The 26795-nt window shown below is 38.4% G+C and overlaps 1 protein-coding gene across 2 annotated transcripts in view; it reads left to right on the plus strand.

Moving 5' to 3' along the window:
- Positions 1-26795, plus strand: part of USP9X (ubiquitin specific peptidase 9 X-linked) — a 76206-nt gene that overhangs the window by 37974 nt on the left and 11437 nt on the right. Inside the window, exons 18-37 of one of the 2 annotated variants that reach the window (XM_026042839.1) lie at positions 217-457; positions 815-964; positions 1066-1186; positions 1658-1788; positions 2097-2375; positions 5477-5602; positions 8020-8145; positions 10748-10914; positions 14647-14755; positions 15381-15527; positions 15653-15799; positions 16441-16663; positions 18096-18316; positions 18631-18821; positions 19195-19368; positions 21212-21353; positions 21525-22275; positions 22818-22941; positions 23681-23906; positions 24961-25090. In XM_026042839.1, the coding sequence (XP_025898624.1) occupies positions 217-457; positions 815-964; positions 1066-1186; positions 1658-1788; positions 2097-2375; positions 5477-5602; positions 8020-8145; positions 10748-10914; positions 14647-14755; positions 15381-15527; positions 15653-15799; positions 16441-16663; positions 18096-18316; positions 18631-18821; positions 19195-19368; positions 21212-21353; positions 21525-22275; positions 22818-22941; positions 23681-23906; positions 24961-25090 (3926 nt within the window). The remainder of the gene's footprint in view (positions 1-216; positions 458-814; positions 965-1065; positions 1187-1657; positions 1789-2096; positions 2376-5476; positions 5603-8019; positions 8146-10747; positions 10915-14646; positions 14756-15380; positions 15528-15652; positions 15800-16440; positions 16664-18095; positions 18317-18630; positions 18822-19194; positions 19369-21211; positions 21354-21524; positions 22276-22817; positions 22942-23680; positions 23907-24960; positions 25091-26795) is intronic. The other variant, XM_026042840.1, reaches the window with a different exon arrangement.

Genomic DNA, 26795 nt, shown 5'->3' on the forward strand with positions numbered 1-26795 from the left:
TTAATGTATGTTTGGTGCATACCAAGCACAGCTTCTTGAATGCTTCTCTATAAGTTCTGTTTGGTGCCTTCATAATCAGCTGCTAGAGTACATCACCGTACATTAAGATTTCACATTGAAATATCTTTGATTTAAAACATCAGGGGTTAATGCCAGAAGTTTGAGATGACTTTTTTTGCCCTCATGAAGTGCTTTGTCTGAATTGTCCATTTTCAGAGCTTTCCGCGGCAAGCACATCACGCTGGTAGTTCGTTTCCCAAACCAAGGCCGGCAGGTGGAAGATCTCGATATTTGGTCTCACACGAATGACACAATCGGGCAGGTGCGGCGCTGCATTCTCAACCGCATTAAAGCCAACAGCGCGCACACGAAAGTGGAGCTCTTCATCGGCGGGGAGCTTGTGGATCCTGCGGATGATAGGAAATTAATTGGACAGCTGAATCTCAAAGATAAAACGGTACGTGTTGCAAGGCAGTTAATTATTTTGTTTTTACATATTTTTTTATATAGCTTATATCTCACCCTGTGCCCCGTGCTCTGGGTGTCCCTGCTGGAGCAGGAAGGTTGGACTAGATGATCTCTAGAGGTCCCTTCCAACCTTAACCATTCTGTGATCTTATATTTTTCAGTTTTATATGTTGCTTCCTTTCTATAAATGCTTTAAAAAAAGCCCTGCATTGGATCACTTACTTTGTGAAACGGTACCATTCATCCCACTTCTTATAATATTACAATAGCACTCTTATTAGTTGCTTATGTAGTAAAGAATCCTCATTTGTGCATAGTACTGATCAGCTGTGCTTGTGTTTTTCAGCTAATTACAGCTAAGCTTACACAAATAAATTCTAACATGCCCTCGAGTCCTGATAGTTCTTCTGACTCTTCAACTGGTTCTCCGGGCAACCATGGCAATCACTACAGCGATGGTCCAAACCCTGAAGTTGAAAGCTGTTTGCCTGGAGTGGTAAGCAAATATTTGGGTTGTAATGAACGGTTTTTAAAGTATTTTCTGCCCTGTATTGCATCTTTAACTGTTTTTTTGTTTGTTTGCTTGCTTGCTTTAAGATCATGTCGCTGCATCCTAGATACATCTCTTTCCTTTGGCAAGTTGCAGACTTGGGCAGTAGCCTAAATATGCCACCACTTAGAGATGGAGCACGTGTCCTTATGAAGCTCATGCCACCAGGTATATGCTTAATTTCATCCTGCTTTATCTTGATGAATATAGCTCACTATTTCTGTGAAAATGAAGTTAGGGAAATATTTTCCGCTTTCTGCCAGTTTATTGCTACTGTAATTCATGTCTCTGTTATCCTGGCTAGAGTCATAAATGCATTTCCAAAATGGTGATGTCTTCTCTGTCCTATAAAGTTACCAGAACAAAGAGCAAACCTTTGTGTTTAGTGCCCTAGTTTAGTGCACAGGAATGATGGAGATAACATTATATTTTGTAGTGGTTTTATGGCATTATTCTAACAGTCTTTTTACTGACAGTAAGCAACACTACAAAACACTTCATAGTCTGTAATTGTGTGTTAATTATTTTCTGTAACTTTTTTGACATGGTTAAATTTTTAAGGTTGATAACTGAAAATACCACGGCTTGTTCTGGAGTAGCTATGTTACAAAATGTTTAAAAATTATATTTTTCTTGCAGATAACACTACGGTTGAGAAACTAAGAGCTATATGTTTAGATCATGCGAAACTTGGTGAAAGCAGCCTTAGTCCATCTTTAGACTCTCTCTTCTTTGGTCCTTCTGCCTCACAAGTGCTCTATCTCACTGAGGTTTGTGATACTTTGCCTTTAATTTCTTTCAGTTTTTATTAGAAAAAAACTCTAAACTTTTTTTTGGCAGTGCTCTCTGTTACTTTGTAAAAACCTAAGATGAAATTAACAATTCAAAATACTTGGGTGTTAGTTTATTGGAGTGCTGTATGCTACCAAACTAGAGGAGTTTTGGAGAGTATAGGAGTATTGGAGGGGAGGGACTATGCTACCAAACTATAGGATAGAAGTATTCCAGTATAGTCTCATGTTCAGTCATCAAACTAGTACAATTTTATTAGCTAACTTGGTGTATTTGTTTTCTACAGGTAGTATATGCCTTGCTAATGCCTGCCAGTGCACCTCTGGGAGAAGATGCCAGTGACTTCCAATACAACTTCTTAAAAAGTGGTGGTTTGCCTCTCGTGTTGAGCATGCTGACAAGAAATAACTTCCTGCCCAATGCAGATATGGAAACTCGAAGGGGTGCCTACCTTAATGCTCTAAAAATAGCCAAATTATTGCTAACAGCAGTTGGCTATGGCCATGTCCGAGCTGTGGCAGAAGCCTGTCAGCCAGTTGTGGAAGGCACAAGTCCCATCTCACCGGTAACGTAAATCTTCCTTGATGTAGATAGCAATGTATAGCACATTTAGATTTAGTTTGTCTGCAGCAACATCTGTCGGCTTACAGCGATGGTGCTTTTAATGGATTTAGTTGCTCTGTGCGAAATGCAGGTCAGCAGCTCATAGTCCTTTGAAATAAGCTTGTCTCACACTTTTTTATATATATATATATATATATATATATTTAAAAACCATACACATACACATATAAGCATTCTTGATCAATTTCTTTACCTTTCTGACTGTGAAAAGGCGGGAATGAGTGCAAATATTAATGATGTGAACTCAGATACCATAGATTTTGGTTGTTGGTCACACGTGTTTTTCACTGGTTTGCATGACTGTAAGAAGTAATTTCCAGTCTTCACCTTTGTTTATCCCTTAAATGTAAACTAAGATTCTTCTCGTAGGAGTTTTTTGAAGAATATATGGCTTCCTCTGGATGTTTCTGTGTCTCATAGATACTGTTAGAGCATAAATAGCAGAGAATTGCAGTTGGGTCATGTCACTTCTTTTTCTTCACAAAAATAAGCTTGCCAGACAGAATAAGCAGTTCAGTCCATTGCTTGTAGAAAAATTATTACGGAGAAAAGCCAGGTAAACTGAAAAGTTGAATGTTTGAGAGATGTGCTACTCTTAGGTTTCTTGAAGTTGGAAAGGATGGAAGGACAGAACACCAGGAGCAGATTTTGTGCATATTTAATATTGCTAGTAATTCTACACGTGGACGAGTATGTTGCAGGTCAAGTTTTTGCATCTGCCTCCTTATACTAGAGCTAGTGCATAGAATCCCAGAATTTGCTGCTGCTCATCTTGGACAATTGCTTCCTGATATTCCAGCTATTTTCTTGCCTTTGTCAAGTTTCATCCTAAAAAGTTGCTTGATCTGTCAAATTATACTCAGGAATGAAAGCCCACTTCAGATAGCAAATATTCCACGAGAAATCTAAGATCCTTCTTTAAAGCAGAGATGTGCAGTCCCATTAAATCTGAAAAATCAGCATTTCTTCTGATTATCTGCATCTTCTAGAAGATCCTAGCCTTTGTTTTTCAAGGAGATGAAAACTCTTGACAGAATACTTTCATGAAGAGGTAAAGACCTTTTCTTGTCTCTTGTCGGAATATGAGAACTATCTTTAAGTAAATGTTTGCTATCTTTAGGCAAGTGTGTTGTATCCATTGTCTCTTAAAATGGATAAACTACTGCTGTCTGGTCTCATTCTGATTATCCAGAAGATTGCTTGGAGCAGACAGATAGGTATCGGCTGAATGTCTTATATAAATACACAGTTGTTTGGAACTGATTTCTGCTGACCATTTAGATGGTAGTAACGTTTGTCCACGACTGCAGGCATTTGTTATATAGTGCTACAAAAATATGATCTATCACAGAAAGCAGTTATTCTTGGTGTCTTGGTCCTTCTGTTTGAAGGACTTTGGTCTTGATGCTTGATTCTCCTGCAGCACGAGAGAACTTCCTTTTTGAGTTGGAGGTGGCATTTGTAAGTGTTTCCTATCTGCTACATGCCAAGTGCAAGCAGCATAGCCTGACTTTCTATACTGGCAGTCTCTTAAGAGACTGAGGTAAGCAGGACTGTATCTGCTGTCTTCCAACTGCCAGCCTGCTACCTGTCCCTATGGCCTTTTAAAAAAAAAAAAAAACAAAAACAAACCCAGTATTTTCTTCTTTGCTTTCAGAGAAACCTAAACTGATCTGGTTATTGAGTGTTCTTCTGTGCTGCAAGTATCCTGGTTAGCTCCAGTGTTATGTTGGTCCTTTTATGGCCAATGTCTGATAGTTCATCAGTCATGTAAGTGCTGGGCACTGCTGAGAGGAATCTGACCCTGACCTCTTTGTGTCTGGTTCTCAGATACTTAAATGCATTAATAAGATCCCCTCCTCAGCCTTTTCCAGGCTAAGCAGTACCATTTCTCTCTACATTTCCTCATATGGGAGATGCTCTATTCCTTGCTATGATAGCACTTCACTCCAGTAGCTCCGTATTTCTTATACTGGGAAACCCAGAAGTAGATGCAGTACTCGAGATGTGTCCTCACCAGACGGAGTAGAAGGAAAGGATCAGCTCCATCTTCCTCATGCAACCCACCCAGCAGCTCCCACTTCTTCAGCTTACCTGTGGGGATGTTATGGGAGACAGGGACAAAGCCTTACTGAAATCAAGATAGGCAGCATCCACTGCTCTCTCCTTACCTACCCAGGCAGCCAGCACAAGGCTATCAGGTAGGTTAAGCATGATTTCCCCTTGGTGAATCCGTACTGACTATTTCTGCCCAACTTCTCATTCTTCAAGAGAAGGAAATTGCATTTTAGTGGAATTGCCAGAACTTACAGGGTTAGATCAGCCTCAGCAGAAGGAACTCCAGACTCAAACCCAGAGAGACGACAGAAACTTGTCTTGGGTTCAGTTTCTTTTGTGAAACGATAGTAAGGACAAGAGAAGTAATGTTAATACTTTCCATTCAAATGCAAATGCTTTATGTGTAGTTACATATGGGGAGCTCTGAAACCATATATTTTTTGATTGCTGGTAGCTATTCAAAGGGAGACTTACCTTAGAAATTGCCTTAGAAAACTGTTTCTTTGGTACATCAACAGAAAGGTAAGGAGGAGTTGTGATTCAAAAGGTTTGACTGACTTGCAACAGCCAACTTGAAAATAACTCTTAACTTGAAGTAACTAGACAAACCTGCTGCCATAAGTAGTTTCAGGCAAATGCCTCTCATCTACTCTGTGACCTTACATAAATAGATGTATGATATGGTATGTAGATGGTGTCTGACTGTTTGAGAGTGAGGAGCTTCTGACATGCTCTAGGTGTCCCTGCTGGAGCAGGAAGGTTGGACTAGATGATCTCTAGAGGTCACTTCCAGCCTTAACCGTTCTGTGATTCTGTACATGATTACTAAATGTAATTTTCCTTCCTTTCCTTTCCTTGTATCTGTCCACATAAAACCCTTCCCAAGTAATTTAATGTTTTCATATCTTCTTTTTTTTCCCCATCCCATGTGAAATAATTACTATATTAAAAAAAAAAAAAAAAAACCAAAAACCTTTCTTCCAGATAAACCAGGCTACGCATGACCAGGCAGTGGTGCTACAAAATGCCCTACAGAACATTCCCAATCCAACTTCAGAATGCATGCTAAGAAATGTAGCAATTCGTCTTGCACAGCAAATATCTGATGAGGTTGGTGAATTCCCTTCTGTGTCACTTTCTTTTTTCTTTTTTAATAGTATCATTTCTTTTTCCTTCTTCAGCTTACTGTTATGTAAGAAATGGATTATCCTCCCGAAGTGGCATAAAGCACCTGAAATACCATTCATACACTAATTTAGTCAGCTGTTTATTAAAATAATTTAGTGAGTTAGTTCTCATTAAAAGAATTTAATTAATTGTGAAATTCAGTGTCCAGTATCATAAAGACACGTAGATGAACAAGGTTTTTAATGGATTGCGGTTATTATTACCTTTAGATCAGTATTTCAGAAACCTGATGTCATAGATTTGAATTTTTTTTCTTCAGAAAATACTTCCATTTCTTCTTTTTATTGTTCTTACTCTCACATCTTGGTTCCTGAATAATACAGTCTTATTTATAAAGTTCAATCTCTTAATTTTCCCAAAGTAATAAAACTCCTGTAGATTTAAATTCAATATGTGTTCTAGTTTGCTATTGAAAGTGATTCTTCCCACCTCCCAAAAAATAATGTCAAAGCCTTTTCCCCATCCCCTCACACATTTTCCCCAGAGAAGCTCTGACGTGTTCTGTCGACCTGCCAGAAGGCTGCAGGGTAGAGAGAAGTCTTCCACCTTTTTATGCTTAGATACTTGGAGATTTTAAAACGAAGGGAAGCTGAAAAAAATTAAAGCATTGATCCTTAGGGGAGGAAGGGGGAATTTTCCTTGTGATGTTGCTGATGTAAGGCTGCCTTGCTCGTGGCAAAGGTGGCCTTTTTTGTTTGCTTGGTTTCTAGCCCTGGTGTTTGGGCCAGTAGCGGGGGTGCACGTTTTTCAGGCCACCTCGTGAAGCCAGTGTATGAGCTAAGAATCTTAGAGTGTTATTGTTGATACAGTCCGAGCATTAGAAAAAAGAAATTGGAAGATTCTGAGAACTCTGTACCTAGGATGGATATAAATTAATAATATAAAATTGAATATAATATAAACAATGGTAGGTGTAGTATGTAAATGCTTTGTTGTGAATTCACTAGGAGATATACTTACATAATTGAAGCTCTTCACTTAACAGCTACCAACGTTTTTTATGGGCTTTATTTAATAAATGTTCTCCTTGTGTAATTAATTTTAAAGAGATTCTCTGTGAGTTGCTGCATCTTGAAAAGCAGCTTGATAGATTCTCTTTTATCTTCTAATCTGAAATTTTAATTCTTCCAAAGAGGAGTAATGTACTTAGTGTCAAACAAATACATAACATTTGGTATCTAGCACTAGCCCTGCTCTCTCGCCACTTCATTTTTAGAAAATACTGGTTGCTAAGGAATATTACAGTGACTTTGTGTTTGCTAAATTTATATTGCATGGAGAAGAAAAACACAGCTGTTTTATAATAATACACAGTTATGTATTATAACTGATGCTTACTTTTGCCTAGATTCTAACTGGGTTTTATATTGAGACGTGCATTAAGAAAGAAGTCATCAAATTCTGGACTTACTGGATAAATTCTGGACAAATACTTAATGGTTGTTTTCATATAAAATGAAAACATGGAAAAGCAGAATGCTTATTTTAATGTTTACTGTACTTAGCTATATATATATACATGTCTTGCTACTACAATACATTTTGTATAATAAAAAGGGAATTAAATTCTAAGTACTTTTCTCAAGAGTTCAAGATAGTTTTGGAATATAATATTTTTGAACGATATCCTTTAATTTAGCTGATCTAAGTGTGACTTCTATGAGCCTAAATTAGGAAATGGACACTTTTTTGGTGCTGGCTTGCATTAGCTGTTGTGAATATGCTTGCCATCCCCTACTTAGGTGTTCCAAAATTTCTTTACTTTTGCATGCAGTTGTCACTTAGTAGACTTGAGTGATTTTATAATCTGTATAATATGGCCAAAGTACAAAGAAAATACAATCATCTTCAAGCCAAGGCACTATTCAGTAAGTTAATTGATTGAATTTTCTGCCTTAAAGAAGAATTTTAAGGATTTGTTACTCTGTTCAGGTGGGATTAGAAGCCAAGGACTGAAATACCTAAGTGAACAAGAATTCCTAAAGTTTTTTAGACTGCTTTGATGCATCATACACAATTTGGTTTGGTTTCCCAGAAAGCTTTTTTATAGGATTTTTTCTGTAATGAGTACATGCAGTGCATTATACAAACCATTAGATGCTAACTCGGACATTGCCTGAAATAGTGAAGAATGATTCTGTGGTTCATAAAATGCAAGGTCTGTGGATAGTCTCACTTGTTTTAAAATCTATATAGTAACTTCTAAACAACTTCCTTTTTTTTTTTTCCTTTTTTTTAGGAGAAATTCTTGTTGTTAAGCTTTATATGTGTAATGAAATTTAATAGTTTAAGGATTTAGATTTCATGCTAACATTACTTGCTTATGTCTTTGTTCTCAGGCATCAAAGTACATCCCGGATATCTGTGTTATCAGAGCAGTGCAAAAAATCGTCTGGGCATCGGGATGTGGGTCAGTTCAGCTGGTGTTCAGCTCAAATGAAGAAATCAGTAAAATCTATGAAAAGGTAAGGATTCCTAAACAAAAGCTTTTCTAGTTCAGACTGAGTGGAACGAACTTTTAAGTAGTTGTCTTGGTGGGAACATGTTGTGGAGTCTAGCGTGATGTCTCGACTGTCACACTGTAGTTGAATATTCTGGTGCAATTAGCTGTTCTTAATCACTGTTTAATTCTAGCTTTGATCTGGTGTCAGTTTAAAATGCAACCATACTGTTGATTGTTACAAGGTGTTTCTAGCGTATTTATATTCAGATATGAAACTTAAGCACTTCTTGCAGTACTAATATTTGTAGTCTTTGAACTTAAAAGGTCTATTCTACAGATGTGCAATCTGGAATGAAAAACATGAGCAATTATTTGTCTGAAACCAGCAGTGAAGCACTGGTAAAACTAGATCATTGTTGTTACTGTAGGGCTTTATTTTCTTTATATCTGTGTGTGTGTATGTATATATAAAATAATACATATATATATAAAATATCATATTATATAATATACACATATATAAAATCAAAACTCTGAATCTTAATAATTTAACATGCAGTTTACACACATAGTTTGGGGTATATTTCAATAAGTCATTGCAAACCTTGCGCATAACAAATGAGTTGCTTACTGTTAACTAGTATTTTGACTGTGATTAAAAATAACAAAGAAAAATTTGTGTTCTCTGAATACCCCACCCTGATTTTATAAGACCAATAAGAGTAATACTGATAAACATGTGCCTGATAGTAGAAGAGAAAGGATGCTGAGATGTTGTATTCTTGGTGTGTAAGTTGTGGTGCTTAATAAATTAGTAAAAAATACTTGAGAAAAAATCAGCATCTGTTAATTTAGCCAGCTTAAGACAAACAGCTGCTTGTCTTAAGTGTTCTGCTCTCATTGCTACTAGAATGACTTTTTCATGAGATGTATTTTTTTTTTTTCTTGAGGAATATAATTTGCACATCTACAGATTTTGATGTGTATGTAAGGTGCAATAGTGTAGCAGAGAAAATGCAGGTAATGAAGTTCCCCGTACTAAAGGGAGAGGACCACAACCAAATAAAATTCTTTGTGTGATTCTCATCTCCCTACATAGTGACTAATATTGTTCTTGGTACACTTGGCAGTGTACCTTGCGTATGCCTAGGTTTAAACCTGACCAAGTTTATTTCCTTCTCGGCTCAATGATCTAGTTGTTTGAGGGCGATACAGGAGGGTGTTTTCCCTTTGTGTGACTTAAAAATACTCTGTTTAGCTATGATTGCTTCTCTTTGGACTGCACTGAGACCCTGGTTTTGCTACAGCGGTTACTGCTGTTGATATGTAATGTTTAAAACATTAGTCTCCTGTTAGACATGCCTAACTTACCAGGTCTCTTTTCTTAGAGGTAATGAGGCTTTTCCACTCTGATGTCACTGTCTTGCTTCGTTTTGTCTTTTGTGTCTTTCTGGTTAGAAATGGCACAGTTAAATTTTATAAAAAATATTTTCAAGTCTTAAGGTAGAATTTAAGTTTTGCAAAGCGCTGGCCTCACTTGGAGAAAAGTGTATCAGTGGTTTGTATGAACATTGTTACTGGTCATTCCTCAAAGATGCTTAATTTCTTCTAAGACGACCAGTTTCTTTTAAAAGACCGGTCAAATTGTGCTAAGTGCAGAGTAATACAAGGCTTTCTTTGCCTTTCCTCTAGATGCATGCGCCACTGCAGAAATAATTCTTCTTCTGCAGTGCACAGCAGGTGCCTTCTTGAACTGCTGGAAACACTCGGCTTTTGCTTGCGTATCTTTAGGCCTGTCAGAGAAGCCAGGTCTGCCCGTTGTAGCTAGTGACCTTCTCCCATCTTAGTCACGCCGAGACGAAACAGAGCCTGTCACCAGCCTGAGAGACACTCGTGTCTTCTGCAGGTGCCTTCCAGCCAGGTCTCTGCTGCGTTCTGAAGCTCTCCTCGCCTGCTTGGGGCTTTTGTTCTCCAAGTGATTGGTTGGGGAAAATGTACCCGAATCAACTCATTTAATTTGAGTTTTTGATGGAAAGAATAATTTATATCCAAACTGGAAATGTTACCTTTCAAAAGTCACCAGCGCAGCTCCGCTCTAAATCTGGTTCAGCTCTTTCACATTTTATTTTTGAAACATAGTGAAGTGCTGAATAAATTCTGCCAGTGTCAAAATGATGTTGGCTAAGTCAAGTCTGAATATCAGAATTGTAAAATGATATTTCTTGAGTTGTACAGCGCTACAGCCTAGCTAGGCTGGAAGAGGAGCACTTTTCAAAGCTTTAAACTCTAGATTCTGAGCAGAATAGAAATCATCCTCTTGTTTAAAAATTTAACAAGACTAAGACATGTAACTTTTGCTTACAACCTTCCCATTTAATTACAGCATCTTAAGTTGGTGCCCTGAAATTTGCTTTGAAAAACAAACAAAAGTACTAGAAATTTAGGTCGTCCCCCATAGTGCTTTGAATCCTGTTTGAGTAGAGTGTGTAAAAAGAAGTGACATTAATAATAACACTTAGTATGTAACTTCCTAGTTTGTGTTTGTATGTAGAAGTCACCTGGAAGCCCATCGGGGTTCTCTGTTTTCGTCCCCACGCACAGTTCATGCTCTCTTATTTTCACAGACAAATGCAGGGAATGAGCCAGACATGGAGGATGAGCAAGTTTGCTGTGAGGCACTGGAGGTGATGACCCTGTGCTTTGCTCTGATTCCAACGGCACTGGATGCTCTCAGTAAAGAAAAGGCATGGCAGACATTTATCATTGATTTGTTATTGCACTGTCACAGCAAGTAAGTTTTTGTTTTTGTGTCACATGTATTATCACAGAATGAATTTACGATTGTTTTATGGAATAATTTTACAATTTGAAATGACTACAAAGCCTAAACATAATTCACTGATTTATTTTAATGTTTTTCTTTTAGGGTGACCCTGTTCAAAATTGACACCGTGTTAAACTTTTGCTGAACTTTGTGCAATTCTGTTATTTTGCATATGTGTTAGATTTTTATAATAAGTTGTCACTAGCAGTTGTTTTAATTTATACCTTAGCAATACAAATGTGCAATCTATTCTAAAGTGGTAGCTTTCTTAGTCTAGCCTTCTGTATGCTGTAAGCAGCACATGATCAAAGCACATGGATACCTTATAAGGTGCTGTTTGTGTCTTCAGATTAATTTATATAGAATAAAACACTAGGTGCTCTATATTTCCCATAAATCATGCAGTACTTGATAAATTAGGATATTTAGATGACTTACGGTAAAGTTCTACAAAACGTGTTCTTTCTCCTTCGGGGATAAGTAAAGGCAAGACACAGTGCTGGCAATATGAGGAGACGGGAAGGTCTGTTTTAATCCTCTGATTTTCCTGAATCAGAGTGACCAGGTTGGGATCCTCATCTGCCCTGCAGCATGTTGTGAGGAGCTGGCCCCTGGGGCTCCCAGGCTGGCGCCCTGTGCCCCCACGGCCACGTTGGATGTGGGGAAGGGGCCCAGGACGGCCTGGCGAGCAGGCCTGGGGCGGCAGGTCGGCGCTCTGCCCAGCGCTCTCTCTGGGCTTAGCCGTTTCTGCAACGCCTGCGTGAGGCGGTTGGTCCTACAGACGTGCGGCAGGGACAAATCTGAGAGTGCCAGTGATGATCTAAGTCAACAACGGATACTCTTGCTCCTTCCGTCTTTGAAAACTTCTTTGCTTTTTGTGCTGATTTCCCCATTTTTGGTCATATTTTCACAAAGGAATGAATTGTTGGTTCAGAATGGGAGCTCTTACATCTATAAATGCTAAACACGTTAGCTCTGAATTCCCTTATCCTGTTTGAGATGAATCGCCAGTCCGTTGCCTCCAACAGTTTGTGACTGAGCTTGAAAGCCTTTCTAGCCAGGCCTACAATCTGCATGTGCAGATGCGGAAAAAATGTCATGACTTTGCCAGTCCCTTCCAGTGGCGAATCTTCTTGGTGGCTTGAAACTTGAGGGTTGAAATATGACTACAGTTGTTTCATATCATGATGCCTGGTGAATAGTTGACTCACTTCCCTTCCTGATGTATTGGAAGAAACTAAATTTGCTTCCAAGCTGGGGCTTCTCTTTTCACATGTTTTCTTGTCATGATAGCCAATCTGGTAATAGCACTTTTTTTAGTCTTTTGTCCTTCAAAAGTAATGTAGCAGCATTAATGAATGGTGTTTATTTGTTGTTCTTGGAGGAAATATCTTTTTTCAAGGGATTCTCTCAAGTAGACTGCTGCTAAGCCCCTTATCTTTGATTCCTTTCTCCCCCAGAATGGGAAATGAGCTGAATTCATTGAATGAAAGAATGGCTCACACCTCTCCATACAAGCTGTGAATGCAAGATTGGCTTAGTAAATAGTAGAGGATTAGTAAATAGTAGATAATTGAATGTAGCTCCAAGTAGTCCTGGAAGCCAGAAGTGTTGGCTTGCAATGTCAGACATGTCCAACATGGCTGTTACATGTCTGAAAAAAAAGAAGTGGCGTAAGAACTGTTACTGCCTATGAAAAGTTGTGACACTCAAATACATTGATACTTCTGTATAGTTTGCAGAATAGAAATCCTGGAGATACCAATGAGGTGAGATTCGGGATCCCTTAATGGAAGCATTTGGCCACCAGCTGCCTCTACAGGTGCATGAGTTCATCCTGCCTGCCAACTTTATTTAGCTCTCCCGATGTCTAAAGTGGTGCTGGATCCCTGTGTAGAGGCATCTGAATCCCTCCTACCATTCCCTTACAGGAGTTAGGCCCATCCTGTTAAGTAGCAGATTGTTACAGCCTCACAAATACGATGCTTTTGTTCAAATAACATGTACACCTTAGAGCATATGTTCACCTCAGATGTGAAAGCAAGAAGTATGTGTTTCCTGAGTTGCATTTCTCGCTTTAAGAATTTTTTTCTTTTTTTTTTTTTTTCCATTCCGTATGGAGTACCACACAAGTATCCGTGTGGTATATTCCAAGCAGTTAAAGGGCTTGCAGCTTGAAAGAGTTTCCTGGAAGAAGCTTTAGGAAATCAGCAGCTCAGCAGTCATATCCCATAGAATGTAATGTATTATTAACAAAGGGGAAGGAAAAAAAAAAAAAAAAAAAAAAAAGCAGGTGCCCTTCATCCCACAGTCTTCTGCAATTCAGTGCAATGTAGAACTTGCAAAGATCAGAGAAGGGCAACAAGGGAGATGAAAGCTCTGAAACAGTTTCCTTCCGAGGCACAGCTGAATAGCTTGGGGCGCTTTGTGTCGGAGGAGGGAGAAACGGTAGGAGGGGAATGCTACAGAGACCTTCAAAATCCAAAGTAGCGAGGGGAGACGAAATAGAGAACAGGTTTTTTTATTCCCTTTCATAGTGTAAGGACTTGCTGGGCATAGTATTTAAGCAATGTAAACCTTCAGTTTGGAGATAGTCTTTCATGAATTTGTCCGTCGAGGACTGTTAAATGCGGCTTTTGGTGGTCGCGTTGGGCCGCACATTGTGAGAAGCGGAGGGAGCGTTTGGGAGAAGTAGGGCTACGCGCTTCCCCCTCCTTGTGAGGGCACGGATAGGATATGGATACCCTATCCGTGTAGATACCCATCCAGATGGATCCCAGAGACAGGATGCTAGGCCAGCTTTGCAAAGCTGCGGCTTCGCTCTTGCCCCAGAAGGACGTTCTTGCCTGTCTGTGGAGCGCAACCAGCCGTACTTGGAGATACTCTCAAGGAAACGAGATGCTTAGACGCGCCTTTCACGGCAACCCCAAGGGCAGGATGGAGTGACAGCCACACCAAAAAGACTCCAGTTTCTTGTATGTCAGGACATTCATTTTTTTCTCCTCCTAAGCAGAGCTATTTCAAGCCCTTTTCACAAGGTACAGTATATGAAGGCAGTTAGGGTATGACTTACAGAATAGGTTTTGCCTTAGACCTTAGTTCTTTTTCCCTTAAGATTTCCATTCTCAGTGCAAGATAACTGGATGGTTGAAGTTCTTAAATGGAAACTTTCTCCCAGTTTTAATTCCCACCACTTGAATATTCAGGGGACTCCTTGTTTCTCATTTCTTCCTAGTGATTGATTTTGATCACTTTAGAGATACTTAGCAAACTGCTTCAGGAATATGGAAAAGTGTTTTTATTGGGATTATTTTATTTTATTTTTCAGACACAACTCATCAGTGATTAGAAAGAAAAATACGTATACATTTATTTAGGGTTTAGTATTGCATGTTGGTTGTGCAATGTTGACAGGTAGTTTTGTGGGTTTGTGGCTAGGTGCTAATAAGTTCCTGTTTAGTTTGGGGACAGATTATGCAAATAATTCCATTTTTAAAATATTCTTGAAAGTAAATCTACAAAGAGAAGCAAATGAATAACCTTGAAGAATGAAAATATCGCCGTTTCTTATGTACTGTTTACCACCATATTCTAAAATAGCACAATAGCAACAGATAAGCACAGCTTTCAAGGTTTTTTGAGTATGCTTTTAGCTGGGGAGATTGCATGTAATATTTTTTATTAAATGATGTTTTTCAGAACTGTTCGTCAGATGGCACAGGAGCAATTCTTTTTAATGGCTACCAGGTGTTGTATGGGACAGAGACCTCTCCTTTTCTTCATAACCCTGCTGTTTACTGTTCTAGGGGTAAGTGCCTAGAGGTAAAGGTTTTCAGTACAGCTGTGAAAGTAGTAAGACACAGTATCTACAAGAACAGGCAAATTGTCATTAAATAACGACATCAATAAAATAAAGAGTTTCTTCTGACCTATGTTGTGGCAGCACAGTCAGTATCGATTTGAGTATGACAAGGAACTTCTGTGCATGTCCTGATAAGAGCGTGAATAAATAAATGTTCTGGTAAGAGCGTGAATAATGAGAGAGCTTGATTTTCAGAGAATGGTATCCTTGAAGTTTTTTAAAAAAGGGGGAAAAAAAATAACCCACACAGAGATACCTACAGTTTGAGAAGTGCAGAGAAGTTGCCCCATTTGAATAGGTCTGCCAGGGCTTTTAATTCTGCATGCTAGCAGTTCTTGAATACTGGATTATTGTACTGTTACTTCTCACTTCAGATGTAGAAAGCCCTGGTAAAAATAGTCCAGAAACAAGTGTGTTATTTACTAGCAGCTAAGTTGTTTAGCTTTCAAAAGGCTAGAAAGAGTCTTGTTCCTTTTGGTTCCCCCTTCATATTTACTGTCAGTTTAGGAAAAATGTTCATATTGCATTAAAATCAGAAACATGACAATTATTGTTTTTTTGATTTGCACAGAGTACTGCAAGAGAGAGAGCCAAGCATTCTGGAGACTACTTCACTCTCTTAAGACATCTTCTCAACTATGCCTACAACAGTAATATTAATGTACCCAATGCTGAAGTTCTTCTCAATAATGAAATTGACTGGCTTAAAAGGATTAGGGTAAGTTTCAGAATCAGTCTGTTTTGGTAAAAACAAGTTTTTTGCTGTCCTGTTGTAAAGTACAGCTTTAGGCTTTCTAAAGGTGTATGTTGTTTTGAGTGTCCTACCTTTCTTTTAAATGACAGGATGAAGTAAAAAGAACAGGGGAAACAGGTGTTGAAGAAACTATCTTAGAAGGTCACCTTGGAGTAACAAAAGAGTTGTTAGCATTCCAGACACCTGAAAAGAAATACCATATTGGCTGTGAAAAAGGAGGTGCTAATCTCATTAAAGTAAGTGCAGATTTTCTGAGCTGTTACCTTTTTTGGTCTTTGCTATGAATCCGTGAAAGTCAGCTTCAAATTTGGTACCTTCTGTGGTTTTCAGACCACAAATCGCACTGTTGGACAAGGACTTCTAAGTAGAGTTTAAAATTATCTGTTTAAAAAAAAAAAAAAACCTTGATTCATGGGTGTCTCTAGCATTCACTGAATATGTTATAATCCTGCAGTCTTGCTCTCCTTATCCCATATTCCAGCCTGCCCACCACACACTTTACTCCCTAGTGCTATTAATGTTTATGATATATTTAAGCAAATACATGATGTTTTAATATCAGTAGCATTTCCTTTGCATTTCCTCAAAATGAATTGATAAAGGGTTTTGTAGTTAAGACTGGTTTGGCATTTTTTTAATGCTTAAGTATAGTATAGATTTATATGCTATAAGAGAGATGGCGGGGCGGGGGAAGCAGCACTTTGGAATTACTGCATTTGAAATTCTAAAGCTCAGACTAGTCCCAGTTCTAACACTTGATATTTCTAAGAACGACTTCATTTTTTGGACATTTATTCATGTAATAATTTCCAATCCGTTATAAAATAGCAAGCATTTTTATGGTAACGGGTAATTTATTTTCTTTTGTCTCTTTCAGGAGTTGATAGATGATTTCATCTTTCCTGCATCCAATGTTTATTTACAATACATGAGGAATGGAGAACTGCCTGCTGAGCAGGCCATACCAGTCTGTAGTTCACCAGCCACCATTAACGCTGGCTTTGAGCTACTGGTCGCACTAGCAGTGGGATGTGTCCGAAATCTCAAACAGATAGTAGACACCTTGACTGAAATGTATTACATAGGTACAGCAATCACTAGTATGTAATATTTTTTAACCATCTCTTTTCAATATTTACTCAATGTCTATGTTACGTATAAGTTGTGCTTAAGTTATTAGCTGATCTGAATATTGTATTTATTCTTTCTCGTTTGTCATGAACTTTCTCCTCCTCCCTGGAGGAGGATTATAGCAATTGCAGTGGTATGTGCACAAGTATGATATCAGTGTTTCGGACGCTTGTGGGCAAATGAAATTTGGGCTGATTTTCACAGGGATGGCAAAAGGCACATCCGTGATGCAAAGATCATGTTACCAAAGCACACAAGACCTCTTTTATTTTATTTTTTTGAACAAACTAACGGAACATATTTTGTCCAACCGTAAATAGGATAGTTAACAATTTTAGTTAAAATATTATCAGGAGAAATAGTCTGATTTGGGAGATCTCACAGAATATTGCAATTTGTGTGGTTTAGCAAAATTGTGAGCAGGTAGAAATGGTATTGGGAGTAAGAAAGGCCCAGTCGCTGTCATGATACCTGCTGCCACTTGTCCGGTTGTTGGTATGAGGCAGTGCTGTGAGTTTTTGTGCATTATCTGTGAGACTTTTTTTCTTCACTTTTTCATATTGGAGAGTACTCTGTTAATTACCTCACAATTAAAAAGATTTTATACCATTTCCTTTTATTAAAAGCCTACCAGAAAGCCATATCCTCCCAGGGTGTCAGACAGGAGAGAGCACACATGTGTTGAGGAAACTTCTGTGTTCCTTGTGCTTCATGCCCTAAGGAAAGCTATCCTATACACCTATATCCTATATGCACATGCACACTTTGCATCCACATGAGGGTTGTTTGCGTAGGGAAGCTGAGAAACATGCTCGTGTGACAGACCTGTGACTGTAAATGTACCTGGAAATGATGTGAGAGGTCTGAGGGAGGAGGCTGGGGAGGAAAAATCTCTACCGTAGGTGAAACAAGTAGCATTATCTAAAACTGCTCCTGGTATCCTGCTAAGAAAAATGAGGTAAAAGTCAAATGTTGCAATGCGAAAAAGATTATAAGGTGGTAGAGTGGCTAGAAATTAGCCGTGTAATTTAAATTCGCTTCATACTACTAACTGATTTTGATTTTTTTATCATTATTTTTTTTCCCAACTAAATGATTTCCTGACATTGAGGGAAAACTTCTGTTTAGTACATAATTATACTGAGTTTTTCCCTACCAGCTTTGCTAAGCAATAAAACAGAATGGTGTAATGCATTGTTAAGAACAGAATAATGACTAGTAAAACTGTGTTGATTTTGGCAATTAAACTTTCTAGGGGAATATTTGTTTTATTAAACTTCAGTATGATACAAGCTAAGACTGATTTTGATTTTTGTGGAATTGTCTTCAGCACCGTAAGTAATACTCTAATTCTTTGATAATAAAGTAGCTTTCTAATGGTCTTCTGCTGTTTTTTCGTAGCTTGTGAAGCGCTTACTGAATGGGAGTATCTACCACCTGTTGGGCCTCGACCACCAAAGGGATTTGTAGGATTAAAAAATGCTGGTGCCACTTGTTACATGAATTCTGTCATTCAGCAGCTATACATGATTCCAGCCATCAGAAATGGGATCCTTGCGATTGAAGGCACAGGCAGTGATGTAGATGATGACATGTCTGGGGACGAGAAGCAGGACAATGAGGTAAATTTTGTTATGTACGATTTGTCTGTTACCTTTGGAACATAATGCTGTGTCATGGAAAGGTTATAAATTTAAGTTACTAATTGCTTTTTGTACTGCTAGCAGTGGAGACAAGAGGGTATATATTTCTTATTTGAGTAGGCTTGTTGTCAGAGAAGGAGATACAAGTAATAGACTTTGCAGATGCCGCCTCTTGGATTTGTTATACACTCTTCCTTTTGCTATGTCTCAATTAACAACACATACAGGAAACTTTAGGCAGGTGTATGCAACACTTTTTATGAAATAATTGTATTTAAAAAAAATCTTTTCAGAGCAACGTTGACCCACGAGATGATGTATTTGGTTATCCACACCAGTATGAAGACAAGCCAGCGCTCAGTAAAACAGAAGATAGAAAAGAGTACAACATTGGAGTTCTGAGGCATCTTCAAGTTATTTTTGGTCATTTAGCAGCTTCCAGACTACAATACTATGTGCCAAGAGGGTTTTGGAAACAATTTAGGTAAATAACTAAAAATTATTTTTAGTATTGCTGTCAGTTCACTGAAATAGTGTAATACCGCAAAATTATCTGTAGTAGAGGAAATGATAATTATATGAAGAAATGTTAATTAGCAGGACTTGTACAGCTTTATATCTGCTGTCTTAACCTTGCCACCATTCTCTGGAAGTCTGTTAGCAGAGCAAAATTTGAAGCAACACAGCAAATCCCAATTCCAGCCGTTCTTGAACTAGTTACTGGTTGGTAAGTGGCAAGGAGAGAAGGCCACTTGGTGTACTCCATCACAAAACATTAGTCTTACCTAGTAAAGAGAAGAGATAATTAAAATTTTACATTTAAAATATCTGACAAAAATGTATTTTTTTCTTTTCAGACTTTGGGGTGAGCCTGTAAATCTGCGTGAACAACATGATGCTTTAGAATTTTTTAATTCCTTGGTGGACAGTTTAGATGAAGCTTTAAAAGCTTTGGGTCATCCGGCCATGTTAAGTAAAGTTTTAGGAGGCTCCTTTGCTGATCAGAAGATTTGTCAGGGATGCCCACATCGGTAAGTAGGTTAAGATTCTCTGTTCTTAAACCAATCTGTGTTTGTATAGGAAGAATATAATGCAGATACTGTCAAGCAGCCTCATAAAAGTGAGTAAAGAATCAGGAGCATGTATGTGGTGTTTTTTTAATTAATTAGTTCGGTTAGTTTTGTTTGCTACAGACTTCATGCTCACTGTATTATACTGAAGTGCATTGAAATATTTTACAGTTACTACCTCTGCTTAACAGACTGAATATGAAGCATAGTTGAAAACAAAATGGGCAAAAAGATTCAGAAAGGATTTTCCATCTTTTTAGAGAACCGAAGGCACTTTTATATGTAATTTCTATGATGTTAGTGAAGAAATCCACCATTAGTGCAGGTTGGAAAATACAGAGTGCAGACAGTGTAATCTAATCGGATGAAGACCGCAAGAAAAAAGGAAATTGGGAAATTGTTTCTAGAACACACAGTCATTAGAAGGCCGTATGAGTTTTAAAGTTCTACAAGCTTAAAATGTAGGTATTGGAACTGAGTTTCTCATAAATCACATCTTAGGTTTATTGTCCCTAAATCGGCAATATCAGAGGTAATAGAATAAGAATTGAGCAATCCTTATTAAAAAAATAATAGAGAAAAGACAACTTTTTCTGACCACATATCAATTTAGAGTAATATAGCTGTGTAGCTGGCTCTATAGTTATTGCTTTAAACATTTTTGGTTAGAGTTTATTACTGAACTGTAATAGCCAATGTTAAGATTAAAGCATAGTTTAGTGACCCCCTTCAGAAAGGAAATAAAGTATGTAGCTCTTCTGAAGGCCCTCAGTACTGGATTTTTTTAAGTGATATTGTGAATGTTGCATCTAATTTAGAATTTAATTCTCTCGGAATTAAATATTCAGAGAATTCAGTTCTCTCATAACTCATACTTCTGGAGCATGGTAGGAATCATGCTGAATGTTCTCATTACTTGAGCTTAATCTACATGTAGTTTTTCTGAAGTGTAAAAGGCTGCTTTGACATGGATAGTTTGGTTTAATCTCTCCCTTTTTCATGAAAACAATTAAGGAGGTTTCCTTGTTTGACAAAATCATGGAGAAGTTATTTGAGAACAGTTCATCTGCACTTGAAGAATAATGTATAGTCTACTAGCTGTGTCATTCAGTTAGGAGGAGATTTCTTAAAGAAATACGTGTATATATTTTCTACTTGTCTGGAAGCCTTGGCTTTCAATTTTGGTATTTGTTGTGAGGTCAATGTCATATGAGGGAAAACCTGTTTGTGTGTTAATGATCTTTGGTTCTCAAAGCTTGTGAATGTTGCCAAGTGGATGTGCGAGCTGTATGGTTAATGACAGCTTCCTTATTGTGTGTATACTCTTGTATTTGAAAGACTGAAGTATATCAACACTTTTTATATCTGTGGAACTCAAGCAAATTTAGATTTTTGCTGAAATTTGAAAGAACAATCCTAAGTCTGAATGGATTAAGTAATATGATCCTTGTTACATAAATGCTTTGTGGGGTTGCTTTGTTGGTGTTTGCTTTGCCTTTGCTGTTAATGCAGCCCCTTTGAGCTTCATTCGTGGTGCCTCGGAGGTGAGATTCCATCTCTGGCAGGTGCAAGAGCAATTTCCTGCTCTTTTTCTTGGGAACATAATTTTTTTAATCAGATCAGGTAGGCAAAAGAATAATTGAAGTATTCGTGTTTATTGCATACTTCCCTTTTTATTGCTTATGTCTCTTTGACAGAAGCTGACTTCAAATCCTGAACAAAAATTAGACACTAGGATGCTATGTATCACCCATAAAATCATCAGTTGAGCACACATCTTTTTCTTCTATCTGTGCATTTGTAGGTACGAATGCGAGGAATCCTTCACAACTCTGAACGTAGATATAAGGAATCACCAAAACCTTCTTGATTCTTTGGAACAGTATGTCAAAGGAGACTTGTTGGAAGGTGCAAATGCATATCATTGTGAAAAATGCAACAAAAAGGTAGTGTTTCCTTGTGTATTAAACTTATATGCAATTGTATTGTTACAGCTCTACTAATAAGTTGATTTTAATTCATGTTCAATTATCCTTTAAATGTTGAATTTGGTGTTGGGGTTGGTGTGGAAATTTAAGAAGTGATAACTGTTAAAATGTCATCTTGGTTTATTTTAGGTTGATACAGTGAAACGCTTGTTGATTAAGAAGTTGCCTCCAGTTCTTGCAATCCAGTTGAAACGATTCGACTATGACTGGGAACGGGAATGTGCAATCAAGTTCAATGATTACTTCGAATTTCCACGAGAGCTGGACATGGAGCCTTATACAGTGGCGGGGGTAGCTAAATTGGAAGGAGATGATGTAAATCCCGAGAACCAGATAATACAAAATGAACAGTCAGAAAATGAACACTGTGGGAGCACAAAATACCGTCTTGTTGGTGTCCTTGTGCACAGTGGTCAGGCCAGTGGTGGACATTATTACTCTTATATTATACAGAGGAATGGTGGAGATGGTGAGAAAAACCGGTGGTATAAATTTGATGATGGAGATGTAACAGAGTGTAAAATGGATGATGATGAAGAAATGAAAAATCAGTGTTTTGGTGGAGAATACATGGGAGAAGTGTTTGATCATATGATGAAGCGTATGTCCTACAGGCGTCAGAAGAGGTGGTGGAATGCTTATATTCTTTTCTATGAGCGTATGGACACAATAGACAAAGACAATGAACTAATAAAATATATTTCAGAACTTGCTATCACCACTAAACCCTATCAGATCAAAATGCCGTCGGCCATCGAGCGAAGCGTGCGGAAGCAGAACGTGCAGTTCATGCACAATCGTATGCAGTACAGTCTAGAATATTTCCAGTTCATAAAGAAGTTGCTTACTTGTAATAGTGTCTACTTAAACCCTCCTCCAGGTTAGTACACGCTTGCAGTAATTTTCCTCTGATCTCTTCCAACAAAAGTTTTAATTGTATTGTCCAGAGTTTGTGTCCTAGCCAGAAAAAAATGTTGTACATTCTGCTGTGAATGCTCTAGTCTTTCTGGATTCCTGCAGCTGGACATCTGTTGTTGGGCTGTGCATTAATGATACGTGCCAGAATACTTGGCAGAAAACATTTTGATAAACTATCATTTCAAGTTTTAGTCAGCTTATGCGCTAAATCATGTTAATCTTATTTAAGTGGTGGACTCTTCTACTAGAGGAGTTTTCAGAATTGAGATGCCGAAAGGTGTCTTAAAATCAGGTCTGCATTAAACATATTTTACTTGTATTTTATCACCTGAAAATGCAAGCTTTAGTACAGTGACAAGTTAAGCTGAAGGCTGCCTTGACCAAATTTTGTATTAAACTTTGAACACAATCTGTCAGACCAAAATGCTAATCCAGAATTAGTTGAACTATTAAAAGTAAATGGTTTTGCTTTGTCTACATTTGAGTATTTTGGTTTTTCTTTAGGACAAGATCATCTGTTGCCTGAAGCAGAAGAAATAACTATGATTAGCATTCAGCTTGCTGCTAGATTTCTCTTCACCACAGGATTTCATACAAAGAAAATAGTCCGTGGGCCTGCAAGTGATTGGTATAGTGTCTTTTAACAAGAGTTTCTAAAGTTTGGTTTCTGTTTTAAATTTCCAGTTCTATAGATAAGGCAATAAAAGACATTTTGGTGTGTTGCCACTCCCCGTATATTGTCAAAATGTGCGTGGAAGAGGGAAGAGTCCTGAACAAAAAAAAAAAAAAAAAAAAATACTGAGCATTAAAATGAGCTGTTGAGCTCAGCTTCTTCCAGTCTTACCAACATTCTCAAATCTGAGTATCTTCAAAATACGGTTTTAGAAGGAGCTTAAATCTATATCTTTGTCTTTCTTCAAAAAAAGAATAAAGAAAGAGAACCTAGTGACAGAGCAAAACTTAGAGGTTATCTATTTGGAATTAAATTCAGAATGTTTGTGGTTTGCTGAGTTAAAAAACAAATTTCAGGTCAATTATAAATGTTTTCTTTGTGAAATATGTCAGTCCCTTGGGGATTCTCTAGTTTGGAGCTTAGAGGATGTAATTCATTCATTGTTCCAAGGGGTGATAGAAATAAAGCAGTATAGTAAGTATTTGGTTTTCAGTTGATGTACGTTTTCATAAGTGATTTTAAGAGCCTACTAGTGTAGGAATTGATTGATGTGATTGTAAGCATTTTGTAAGCAACAATGTTTGTGGATCGCCATCAAAGTTTGTGGATGCGTTTGCTGGGAATTTTGCGGAGTACCTTAGCCAGGCACTCGTGCCCGCGTGGCTGCGGTCTCAGTTGTGGCCGCTCGTTGCAGGTATGATGCGCTCTGCATCCTCCTCCGCCACAGCAAGAACGTCCGCTTCTGGTTCGCGCACAACGTCCTCTTCAACGTTTCCAACCGCTTCTCCGAGTATCTCCTGGAATGCCCCAGTGCTGAAGTGAGGGGCGCGTTTGCAAAGCTTATAGTATTTATTGCACATTTCTCCTTGCAAGACGGACCATGTCCTTCACCTTTTGCCTCTCCTGGACCTTCCAGTCAGGTATTTCATTTTCTTGCTGAAAAAAGAAGTGTTTGAAATTTCTTACTCAAGTGCTCTATGTAAGTTTAGTTGTGGAGTGGTTGCAACATGGTGTTAACAAGGGAACTGTACAGTCTATTTTGCGTTGCAGACTGAGAAAACGTACCGATTTGTGTGAGATGTATTGGCCCTGTAATTATTCCACCTCGGGGTAAATCTCTGTCAAGAATTAGTAGGATGAACTTTGAATTTAGTACAGTTTAGTCACCAGTGCGAAACACAGACAAAATAAAGCAGTGAGTTACAACTCTAACTTGTTTATTTAAGGAAATTAAGTTTTTCTTTAATATATTTTTATTTATTGGAAAACAAATTACTTAATTTTTCCCTTCAGGAATCCTACAACACTGTAATCTTAAAAAATCAGAACTTTGCATAGGAAAGGGAGACGCACTGACTACTTCGATACATCTAGAAATGCCAGAGCAAAAAAACAGATTCCTAATGCAGCAGTTGTCAAAATAATGCTAATTTTTTCTGCACTGAACTAAAATTTAAAAGATAAAGCCTTATGACCCTTTGCTGAGTCATATTTTTTAAGGTTTTTTAACATCTACTGAGAGACGCTTGTCCTCTTTCATTTGTGTTCTTCCGCTTATTTCCTCAGAATAATTTAATAACTGCATCCAGCAGAGAAATTTGTGATCTATTAAAGCTACACATGCTTCAGCAGTGTTTTGTGAGGTATTTTAAGATACGTAGGTAGGTAGGGTTTGGTTGTCTTTTAAGAGTGTATTAACTCGTACTTCTTACTGAGATATTAGCTTAATGCTAATTATCTAGTCTATTAATTATTATCTATTAATGCTAATTATCTAGTCAGAGCTTTGTTTTGTGTAAGATACAGAGGTCTCACCAGCTGCTGCAGTTTTGGAGCCTGTGTGAGATCCTCCCAAAGCTATGGGGCAGCCCATAGCTTTTAACTATTCTGTTTTCTGCCGTGATAGAAAGTGCAAGTTAAATAAATGTTTTATGGGATGTCTTGTTAATCCTGTTAATTTTTTTTTTTTTGAAGGCATACGATAACTTGAGTTTAAGCGATCACTTGCTGAGGGCGGTACTGAACCTCCTGAGGAGGGAGGTGTCGGAGCACGGGCGCCATCTGCAGCAGTACTTCAACCTGTTCGTGATGTACGCCAACCTGGGTGAGCACGCCGCGCTCCCCTAGCCCTGCCCTCAGCCACAACGTGGCCGGAGAAGCTGCTTTATCTGGTGCTCCTCCTCATCTGCAGTGTGAATGCTCTCTAGAGAGTCTCTATTCACACTTTGGCCTTTTGTGATCAGGATATCTTGGAAGATTAAGTCTGGAGCAGTGAGAAACTCTCTTTCTGAGAGTTTGTGGGGGTGGAAAGAAATAGCAGGGGAAACTGTTTCATCCAGAACTTTTAGGTCTTCTTGAAGAGAGTTGAGGGAAGGCAGTAGCTCAAAAAGAGAAAGGTGCCCCATTCTCTCCATTTCCTCCGTCAGTAGAAACAGCCAACGCTTTGGTGGTTCCTTCAGTTTGCAGCTATGAACGCAAAACACTTGACTCTCTTTCGTGCAAAGCCTCACAGGGAAGCCGAGAAAAAAAGGCCGCTTGGAAGCCTAAACTCAATCTGTTTATGCTGTTAGACAGTGCTGCTCACCAGAGTGCTTTAATTGGAGACTTCTGAGGAAGTAAAAGAATGCAAGAATTCCTAATAACCTGATAGTGGAGTTCTCTGGTTGTAGTTCCTCCAAGCAAGCAAGAAAAGCCAATGTTTTTGCAATAGGGGAAGGCTTAGGCAAGGTTCTCCCAGGCTTAAAACAACAAAAATTTTCCTGAAGTCTGGAATTCTAAGTTTTGTGATGAAAGATTGCATTAGAGATTGAGAATGGTTGCACATAAATATTTTGGTTTGTTCTGAGCATCTTGGAAGGCAAGGTTACTTCATAAGTGAGATGAGATGATTATTGCTTTTGTAGTGATGAGATGAAATATTGGCTGTGGTCTTTCCAGCATCACCAGTTTTTGGTATGTGTCTTAAGTGTAGCCAGTATTATGAAATCAGTAATGAATTTAGATTGAAGAGGATAGCTGAGCTTATCTCCAATTCTGGATTGTAGATTCCTTGCCTAGAACATTTGTATCCTAAGAAGTTAATAAGATAAATGGACAGTAGCATCTTCAGGAGTTGTTCCAAAGATCGTTTTTGCTGTTTATTCTGAGATCAGCCTTCTGCCCATTCAGTTTAAGCACTGAACTGTGCTTTCTCCTACCAATGCACTGAAAGTCAGCTGCTGCTGAACCACTTCTCAGGTGGGTGGGTAGATTGCTGCTTTATATACTTGCCCTCAGGAGAAGCAATTACGAGCCCTAAGCTGTGGATCAGAAGAATAAATGATAGTTTCACGCCCTCAGATTGCAGAGGGCAGCCACAGGTTCAGTGCAGAGCTCTGTACCACCATCTGTACCAGTTAAGGGTCTTCAGCCCTCAACCTTTCAGCCCCCTCTATCTCTCTTTCCCGCCTGATAGCCTGAGTGACGAAACACTTCCATAGCGGCAGTCCAGTGAACTCTCCCTTTTATAATGATTCAGGAGTTACTTTCACCCCGTTGTATCAAGTAAGATGAAACTGGGTGCGTCAGTTCCCTGGGAGGCTCCATGGAGTGCCCTGGGCTTCCTCATCACCTTGGCTTTCCATTAGCTTGTTCTGGGACCTAAGTAGCAATCCCCTAAGCAAGTAGCAACGCACTAAGCAAGTGCAGCGATCCCAGGTAAGTGGCTTCAGGATATAGGGATACTGGAGGGAGGGATACTGCACCTACGGTTCTGGCAGCCCTTCAAATTGTCTTTGCACACTAAAGGAATTTGATTTTATATCTTATTT

Source organism: Nothoprocta perdicaria, unplaced genomic scaffold (genome assembly GCF_003342845.1).
Source record: "Nothoprocta perdicaria isolate Ctin4 unplaced genomic scaffold, notPer1 scaffold_315, whole genome shotgun sequence".
Lineage (NCBI taxonomy): Eukaryota > Metazoa > Chordata > Aves > Tinamiformes > Tinamidae > Nothoprocta > Nothoprocta perdicaria.